The sequence below is a fragment of the Calypte anna genome, chromosome 7 (assembly GCF_003957555.1).
Source record: "Calypte anna isolate BGI_N300 chromosome 7, bCalAnn1_v1.p, whole genome shotgun sequence".
NCBI classification, from domain to species: domain Eukaryota; kingdom Metazoa; phylum Chordata; class Aves; order Apodiformes; family Trochilidae; genus Calypte; species Calypte anna.
In genome coordinates, this window is record NC_044253.1 from 29,954,170 (window position 1) to 29,963,803 (window position 9,634).

The following is a 9,634-nucleotide window of genomic DNA, read 5'->3' on the forward strand; positions in this document are numbered from 1 at the left end:
AAGAAGTAATTTGCCTCTGCATCTGTGCTGGTTACCCAGCAGCACCACTGGACCATCCTGCAGTAGGGCAGGCAGCCTGCAGAAGTGCTGATTTGGCACAAACAGACAGCACTTCAAAACCATGTGATCAACCACAACTATGTGTGGTTAGAGACAGCATTTTGCCACAGCTGGAGAACCCAGAGCCCACACACCCTGTGGGACCTGGGCTTTGGTTTTACCAGTGCAGGGGGCTGGGGGCCAACTCTTTTCTCTCCCTCCATTTCCCACATCTATGGGAAAATAAGGCTGTTTCTCCCCTGCCAAGCACTCCAGTTGCCAAATCTTAGCCACAGACTGAACACGGAGCATCAGATGTTGACCCTGATTATCACACACTAAACTGGTGGTTGTGAAACACCCACATTCCACACATATAAGGTGGAAATCTGTATACAATAGGATAGCTGTAAGGTCTGGTCTCCATCCCCCTGCCATGAACTGGAGTCTGAAGAGGCCCAAAAAAGTGTGTCTGCAGCTCCCAGCCTCCTGCTGTCAGCCAGCATCCAGCACTGCCTAGCATATTTCTCTTAAGAATAGGCTTAGCCAGGTTGTTGCTCTCCAGCAGCAAATGCAAAAACTCACGCTTGCTTGAAACTTGGCAAACCAAGATGAAAATAGCCATCATGTCAGGTTTTTTCTTTTTTTTTTTTTTTTTTTTTTTTCTGTTATCATTCAGCTTCTCTGACACATGCAAATGGAAAATAAATTACATGGAGTCTGGACCACTGACAGAGCCATCAAGTGTATGCCCATGGGGGAGCTCCATTACTGCCAGGGAAAAAAAAAAAAAAAAAAAGCATGTGTTCACTGAAAATTATTCTGTCTTTCAGTAGTTTCTATTGCTGTGTGTGATGCCTGTTTCTTTTCATTCCAGTGTCTGAAGGACTAAACCAGCCCACTGATGATACCTGCTTTGATACTTACACTGGCTCCTTCTATTCCATTGGCGAGGAATGGGAGCGGCTCTCTGAAACTGGCTTTAAACTCTGGTGCCAGTGTTTGGGCTTTGGCAGTGGTCATTTCAGATGTGATTCTTCTAGTGAGTAGCTTGCTTTTGACCCTCCCTATATCTAAACTCCCTGAGCACTAATGTCATGTTTGACAGAACCAACCTGATCTAAACATGAGGCAGGCTCTTAAGTTTTTTAAACCAAATCAGCGTTTTGCATCATGAGAAGTGATGGAAAACTTTGGTTATTTCTGAGCTGTGCAGCTTATCTGGTATTGCCCTTCACTGCAGCAGCAGCACTCAATAGTGTATTGATACATGATTTTTTCACCAAAGTTTGATGTTTATTTTCCCTACCCAGTTTTATTCTTTGCAGACCTGTGGTGTACAAGGAGTATCAGACTTCACACAAGGAAATGGAACAGAAGTCTGTGATCGAGTGGTTTACCACAACACTTATCCAGCTAATTTAAATTGTGCTTTTAAACTGTGGAGTAAGCCAGAGCAACTCTTTGCTTAGGTATTTCTCAATTTTCATAGTCTCAGGAGAGACTGCAGGGAAGACACGTGTTTTACAGCATTAATATTTCTATTTCCTCATTTGATACACATGGCTTAACCATTGTGGTTCTGCAGTCTCCTTAGTACAGTTTTACTGGGTATTTGCTCAAAAAACCCCATCATTTTGTCTCCCTTTCTGCCCCATGTCTTTTTAAATTCCCTTACATTTCTCTTAGTCTCCTTTTAGCCAACCCTCCTCTCACTCTCCCCACTCTTTGTCACATCCCACTCCTTTCCTAGGAGCCTCTAGCCATTTCCCAGAGCCATAACAGTCCTCAGCAAGTTCAAACCTGCAGGAAGCCATTTCCATCAGAAACCCATTTCTTCCCTGGGACTTACAAACTTTTCAGCTCATCTTTCTCCTGCCCTTCTGTTGGTTCCTGAGACACCACCTCGCTGTTCTCCTCCCTCTGTGTCACTGCAGCTCAGGGGATAACTCCTTGTTTTGTTCCTCTGCTTTCTTCAGAGTGGTGCCATGATAATGGTGTAAACTACAAGATTGGGGAGAAGTGGGACCGGCAGGGAGAGAATGGGCAGATGATGAGCTGCACCTGCCTTGGAAATGGAAAAGGAGAATTCAAATGTGAACCTCGTAAGTCTCTGCCTGATGTCAACTTAATTGAGCTTCTGTTCAGAAAACTGCAGCATTTCAGGGCCTTTCCCATTAAAGTCCTGCCATTAGGGTAAGCAGAGCACTAGAATGTCTGCTTCAGGTTTGGAGGGTGAGCTGGTGACATATTGAATCTGTCACCTCAAGATCTGAAGGCATAAAACTCACATTCCCTAGCTTGGAAAGAAGAAACCCCTCTTACTAGCTAAGACTTCAGCACACTGAGCATCTGTCTACCTTTGGCCCTGGAGCCACATAAAAGGGACAGATCACTGCTCTAAGTGGTGCAGGGTACCCTCATCAGTAACACAGGACTTTTTTGCAGGGCCTGTCCTCTGAAGACCCTCTTGACTTCACACTATGAATTGAACTGCATCATTCCTGTCAGACAAATACCCTCGTGTTCTAGTTTAAAGTGTCTGGAGGGATATAAAAATGAGTGATGTTCCACTTGCCAGTCAGTGACCCTCTGGTCACACAGGGAGTACATAAGGGCCAGCGGCTCCTGTTCTGATCATCAGACTGCTCTGAGAAGTGGATGGTCTTTAAGGTCCCTTCCAACACTGTGACTCTGTGAGAATGCTTAAAGTTAACTACAGGTCCTGCAACTGAGCTCTGCCTCTTCCTCTACAGATGAGACCACGTGTTATGATGATGGGAAGATGTACCAAGTTGGAGAGCAGTGGCAGAAGGAGTACTTTGGGGCCATCTGTTCTTGCACTTGTTATGGAGGACAGCAGGTAAGCAAGAGGGACTCACCATGCTGAACACAGGGAACGAGAAGAGGCTGTACAGGAGTGGTCAGTCCTAGGCATTTTAGGTCATGTGAAGCTCCTGGCCATCTCCATCAGTGTGGTCTGACTGTCACATACTGTTTCTCTAGGGCTGGCGTTGTGACAACTGCCGCAGACCTAGTGTGGAAGTGGCCCCTGAAGGCTCTGCTGGCCACACCTACACACAGTTTACACAGAGATACCACCAGGCTACAAACACTGTGAGTACACTTTCCTTCTCTGCAAGTCTGTACAGATCATGGGGTCTGTAGAGGGCTCGAGGGACAAGAGCAGCCTGTAGCTTTCTGCTGGGTCAGAAGTGCATGATAGCCCCTGCTACAGCAAACCATCCCCCTGCACAGCATGTGTGCTCGAGTTCACACTTCCACACACAGTGTTCAGTGCCACGCTCACCTCAGTGGTGTTTCTCCTTTCCTAGTGCTGGGATGCACCTGCATGCTCTAGTAGTGCACGTAGTGGTGTCCTTGTCTTCACTTGCTGCTGTGACCCAGCTGCATGCTTTGTGCTGAGAACAGCTGCTGAACACCTACACGAGCTGGCAGCAATTCTCAGCCCAAAGCACAGCCCTGAAGTGTCCATCCCTGCAGGACAGAGCGAGCACTAACTGATCTCCTTCCCTCCTGACAGAATGTCAACTGCCCCATTGAGTGTTTCATGCCCCTAGATGTACAGGCAGACACACAACATCCACGGGGAAAGTAACAACCAGCAAGACTTCTTGCGGCAATGGCAACAGGCAAACCAAAGTATAACTAATACCTATCTGCCAGGATTACCACCCAAACTGGAGTGATGCTAGCAAAAATGCATCTTTTGAGAATGGCCCTCTGCTCCGGAGCCATTTTCCCAGCTTAAGCTCAATTCACAGCTTCTCCAAGCGCCACTCTTGGAGTGTTTCAGACTTTTCTCATGATTGATAGTGATTATCTTGGGGGTTTTGGTTTTTTTGTGGGGGTTTTTTTTGTTTGTTTGTTTTGTTCGAAGTGTTGAATACCAGCCAGTATTTACAAATTTACAGGAAAAAAAAAAGGAGGGCAGATGCTAAATTACAAATTGGTGGGGGATCAAAACATTAAGGGGGAGGGAGGGTGTAGAAATTCAAGGTTCCTGGGCTATGCAAAGAACGTGAGTACAACATTACTGAATTTTAGCTGTAGGAAAGTCCACCAAACACTTCTGCTTTCACATAAGCGTGCAGCCAGCAATAAGATAGGAACAGCAAATCCAATCACTGTGATATTTAAAATATGCACAGTCCTAATTCTTTCTCAATGATCCTAGTATTTTTCTAGCTGTATCTTTATATCTCATACTGTTATTTATCAGTTTTGTTCCCCTGACCTTCAAGTGTTTTTATATGGGAATAAAATGTATTGAAGACACTTAGTATGCAGTTGACAAAGAGGAATTTGGTGTAATTATGATCAGTGATTATTTTTATACTGTAAGTGCCAAAGCTTTACTACTGTGGAAAAGAAAAAAAAACAACTCTTTTAATAAAAAGATTTACAAACCAGACATATAGTTTAAGCGATTCTCTTTGCTACCATGGAATCTAGGATGAAGATTATTATTCTGAGCTGGAGTAACATTGCCTTGAAACAAGATGGAACAAACATCTCAATGAAGCGTGAAGTAAATCCTCAAGAGAATATTTGTAGAGCAGGTTGTTAATTAAAGACTTCCAGCTGCACTCTCTGCCCCAGTAGAGCACAGAGACACTCTGAGTATGTATGCTATGTTGCAGGAGGCAGGGGCTTGCTTTGTGGGAATAGGTAGAGAAAGGAGGGAGGGAGAGGAAAATATTCCTTGCTTTGGATGTAAGGGAGGTAAAGAGATGGTCTTTAATCCAGTCATCCACTCTAAAAATGCCCCAAATGAAATATGCTGTCAGTGTTTGAGTTGCCAAAAGTGGTGAGGCCATCCATGCCTTTGAAGTTCGATGTGTTCAAACCTTATGTGACACCCTCACAGGTCCAAATAGATGCTGGATCTCTGAGCCCCTGCTTCAAACCAGTTACTGCGCTCTACTCCAGAGCACAACTTACCTGTGACCCTTCAAAGGGTTTATAGAGGGACTGACACACCCTTCTTTCAGCTCTCTGCTATTCCATCTCCATTGGCAATGTGATAAATTCCAACAAAAGCCAGAACTGAGTTCCTTCAGGTGCTAGTGAGCATGCCTTCAGGATGCAGCAACCTCAAAGAAACCCTTCCCTTACCTCTGCAGAAAGTCTTACAAACGAGGCAAAGACCACTTTCAAAACTACTGTGCTTGTCTGGTGGGGTGAAGAGGGAGGTAAATGAAGTTATCCTCAAAACCTTTTTTAAAACAAAATTAGGAATAAGCTGCTTTTGCTTGCGCTGCCACTGCTGCAGAAAACCTGTAGAGCATTTGCAAATGCAGAGGATGATAGGTTCTGTCTTGATTCCTCAGGCCACATCCCTTGCTTGGCTACAAAGGCTGTTACTCATGTCAATGGATTTCTCTGGACTGAATAAAGCATAGCATGAAAATAGACTCTGGCTTTTTGACATGAGAAACACACATGGCAGTTGTTTTCACAGATTGCTATTTAGAGAGCAATCAAAACATTTGCAAATAGCAAAATGATTGCAGCAGAAATCAGTTCTATCCCACCAGTGTTGAAGAGTGAAATGAATATCTTAATATCTAAAATACATGAGAACTAAAAATGGCACAGAGACACAGAAAAAGGCTTTCCTGATAAACTAGATTCCTATTCATTTGTCCTTCCTGACTGAAGGTAATAATGGTTTCCACCAATTGCAAAGATCCCTACTTAGTCACTTTGCCACAGTAACTTCACACAGGAATTGTCCAGCTGAACAGGAGTCAGGGTCCATCCAGTCTCCTCACTAATGCCACATTGGTTCTGACAGCAACACATCCCACAGTCAGCATTATGGGATACAATTACTCCATTTGCCTAAGCTCTCCGTAGAGGTTGGGCCATGCCTTAAGGTCTGAGTGTTTACATTGCTGATGATTTCTGTTCAGTATTTTCTGGTGTAGCACTGGGTATTTTGTTGTTCAGCTAAAACTTATAAGTTATATTTGAAAATCACTATCAGAGTGCAGCACAGAAGCACTTATGAGATCAACCACATGCTTTCCCTTTTAGAAACAATCTGCAGCCAAAAGAATCCAGGTTTTTTTAAGGTTCCCATGCTTCATACTGGCATAAAGTGACAACAGAACAGCAGCTGGACCTTGAAACACAGGCTCTATCTATATCCAAGGTCCATTCAAGCACAAAGATCAAATGATGCTGTCCAGCCCAGATTACCTTCACTGCAGGGGCAGCTGCCCAGATGGGGGTGAAGGAAGCATCTGATCCTGTTAGCAGGGAGCTCTCAGGATCCCAAACAAAGTGCTCACAACTGCACAAAGGCTGGTAGCATTTAATCCCCTGGCTGTTTATTTCCAGAGGTGGAAGTGCATCTCCACACAGTTTGGCTTCTTGATTAATGCAGAGCTTTTCTAAGAGCACAGGAACAATCAGAGGGATGACTCTGTGCCCCAGCAAAAAGCCCCATGGTGGCTGGAAAAAAATAAATAAAATCCTCTGCTACTGGCTAGAAAGGCTGAGAAGGATTCCTCCCTGCTCTGTTCACTGCCACACTTCTGGGTGCTGTTGCTCGGCCAGCTCAGGACCTGCCAGGGGCAAGGCACCATACCGTGACAGGGCAAAACACAGCCTGTCAGCAGCCCACTCCTCAAAACACATCAGCTGAAGGGAGCAGACTTATCCTCCCATGAGAGGAGACATGACCTTTCCTGTGGGAAACACACTCAGCAGAGCTGTGCAGTTTTTGCTTTTTATCATGGCAACTATCAAAGGGAGAAGTCATTTGTTCAACTAGAAGATAATCGTCCCTCACAAGGAACCACTACAGCCCAACACAGTGATATCTCATGAAGAACCACTCATCTGGCCTTCTGTGCAGGGGGAAGGCTCTCAGTTCTTCAGCCTGTTTGTCAGCAGGAACTTCCCAGCAGCAGAGACTGGATCCCCCTCAGTATCTCAGCAGCTTCTGATCTGACCTGGCAGCAGCACCTGGAGCCTCTGCTTCCAGACCTGCGTGCTCCTGTCAGAAGAACACCCATGTGCACACCCAAAACAGGAGCCAGTCAAGTTCCAGGCTTCACCTCCACCCAAAACAGGAGCCAGTTGAGTGCCAGGCTTCACCCACTGCCAATTGCCTTCAAGAAAGTGGCTTCAGGCCAGATGAATTTGTTACCACAGCCCAGGTGACAGGATTCCTATGAGGTCACCTCACACTTGGAGCTAGACCAGAGCATTTCCTCAGCCAGCAGTCAGACAAGTGAGGCAGAGTAGGTGAAGACACTCACCTGGGACAGTGGGCACTTGGGTGCCTTTCCCCTATTTTCTGTGACTCCTTGACATTCCTTAACCTTACCACCTGCGTGGCCAGCAGGTCCAAGGAAGTGATTCTGCCCCTGTACTCAGCCCTGGTGAGGCCACACCTCGAGTCCTGTGTCCAGTTCTGGGCCCCTCAGTTCAGGAAGGAGATTGAGGTCCTGAAGCAGGTCCAAAGGAGGGCAACTGGGCTCGTGAAAGGACTCGAGCACAGATCCTGTGAGGAGAGGCTGAGGGAGCTGGGGGTGTTCAGGCTGGAGAAGAGGAGGCTCAGGGGAGACCTCATCACTCTCTACAACTCCCTGAAAGGAGGTTGGAGCCGGGGGGGGGTTGGGCTCTTTTCCCAGGCAACTCTCAGCAAGACAAGAGGGCACGGTCTCAAGTTGTGCCAGGGGAGGTTTAGGTTGGATATTAGACAGAATTTCTTTACCGAGAGGGTGATCAGGGATTGGAATGGGCTGCCCAGGGAAGTAGTGGATTCTCCGTGTCTGGAGATATTTAAAAAGAGACTGGATGTGCCACTCAGTGCCATGGGCTGGGAACTGCAGTGGTAGTGGATCAAGGGTTGGACTTGATGATCTCTGAGGTCTCTTCCAACCAAGCCAATTCTATGATTCTGTGATTCACAGGCACAGCAGGAGGCAAAAGCATCCCTCTCACAGAGGCTGTGAGATGTGTACACTGAGAATTGCAAGTAACAAAGCAGAAAGCATCACCTCAGTTAGACATTTACTAGCAACTCATGTAGAAATCTTACCTGGAAGATCAGTACCTATTAACTTCCATCAGTAGATTAAACAGTGCCCCAAGGACAGCAAACAAATGGCCAGTGATAAACAGGAATACTGGAGAACAGGAGCTGCCAGTTGCTTATTACCAGTCTATGTTTTCTATGTTTGAAAAGCTTCAAATGCTGATAACTCCATGGTAAGCTATGGCCCAGAAAGCAGTCATGTGCCAGAGCTAGGGTTAAGTACAGCCACCAGGAGATATTTAAAAAGAGACTGGATGTGGTACTCAGTGCCATGGTCTAGCAACCACAACGGTGGTTCAAGGGTTGGACTCGATGATCTCTGAGGTCCCTTCCAACCCAGCCAATTCTATGATTCTATGATTCTATGAATACTGTCTTAATCTGGGCCTAAAAAGTAGAATCCTCACTACTCTATCTCACCTAATCCAGCCACTTGAAAACAAGCCACTGTACAGTTCAGAAAGGAAAAAAAAAATTCTCTGTAGAGATCAGAAAAGAAAAATAATCTGCAGCAGAGCTCGGAAAAGAGGAGATTGCTCCCCTCGAGGCCAGAGGGGAGCACAGTACAAGGACAAGGGAAGTACAGCTACCTAGATGGATTCCATGTTAAAAAACAGTATGTGGATTATGATACCTTAACACTCATCCCCCCAGAAGTATCTTTGCTTTGCTCAGTTCAAACCAGTCTGCATCACAGGCAGTCAGGTAAAATAAAACATACTCCCTCAGTCATGGCAAGTCAGGAACAAGCAGAGCCAGGAAGACAACCTGAATTTCCTTTTTTTCCAGGTTTGTCTCCCTGCTATTGCTTGAGAAAAGGGAACACATGCAGACTGTCTGCTCCATATCAGCTGAGATCAGAAATGCAACATGTGTTTATTACAAACCTGTGGACTGTTCCTTGCCAAAACTGAAGAGATTTTATTAAAATAAATAAAAAAAAAAAAAGCCCTTTGAAATGGTCACAGTGATTGCCACTAAAGGGGTCTGGGCTGTTACTTTATCCATCTCACTGTGCTCCAGATTTTAACTTTGTTTATCTCATCAAGAGTTCAAATCTGCTTCATGCAAATTGCACACAACAGAGAAGGGAAGTGGCTTTGGGCAAAAAGCTTCACAGATGCCTGCCTCTGAACTCAAAGCTGAACTCTCCTTTTGAGAACAGGCATGTCAGAGGAATGTCATGTGTCTTTTACCTTGGAGAAAGCAACCTGACACTGCCTCAGCCCTAAGCACACCTCTGCTGCAAGACTGGGAGCTCTGAACCTGAAACTGCCTTGCACAAAGGACCTGCTCTCTCCTCACAGAGGAAAAGGATAATGAATTAGAAGAGCTTGGGAAAAGTTACCTGCTGAATCAAAACTAACAAAAAACCCTCAAAAATGCAGGCAGTTCAGCTCAGTTTGCAACACAGATTTTTATCAGTTCATTAAGAAGTTGGGCAAAAGCAAGGTTTTCATTGCATTCCATTGGCCTTAGAACCAATTAATAAAGTCTGAACCATGAAAATTACCTCAT

The 9,634-nt window shown here is 45.4% G+C and overlaps 1 protein-coding gene across 6 annotated transcripts in view; it reads left to right on the forward strand.

Moving 5' to 3' along the window:
• Positions 1-5,477, forward strand: part of FN1 (fibronectin 1) — a 52,567-nt gene extending 47,090 nt beyond the window's left edge. For 5 of the 6 annotated variants that reach the window (XM_030454065.1, XM_030454067.1, XM_030454068.1 and 2 more), the window contains 5 exons: positions 917-1,081; positions 2,019-2,144; positions 2,796-2,902; positions 3,046-3,156; positions 3,584-4,474. In XM_030454065.1, coding sequence (XP_030309925.1) covers positions 917-1,081; positions 2,019-2,144; positions 2,796-2,902; positions 3,046-3,156; positions 3,584-3,658 — 584 coding nt within the window. In that variant the 3' untranslated portion in view covers positions 3,659-4,474. Of the gene's footprint in view, positions 1-916; positions 1,082-2,018; positions 2,145-2,795; positions 2,903-3,045; positions 3,157-3,583; positions 4,475-4,515 lie in introns of those variants that run through there. The other variant, XM_030454066.1, reaches the window with a different exon arrangement.
• The last annotated feature ends 4,157 nt before the right edge of the window (positions 5,478-9,634 follow it).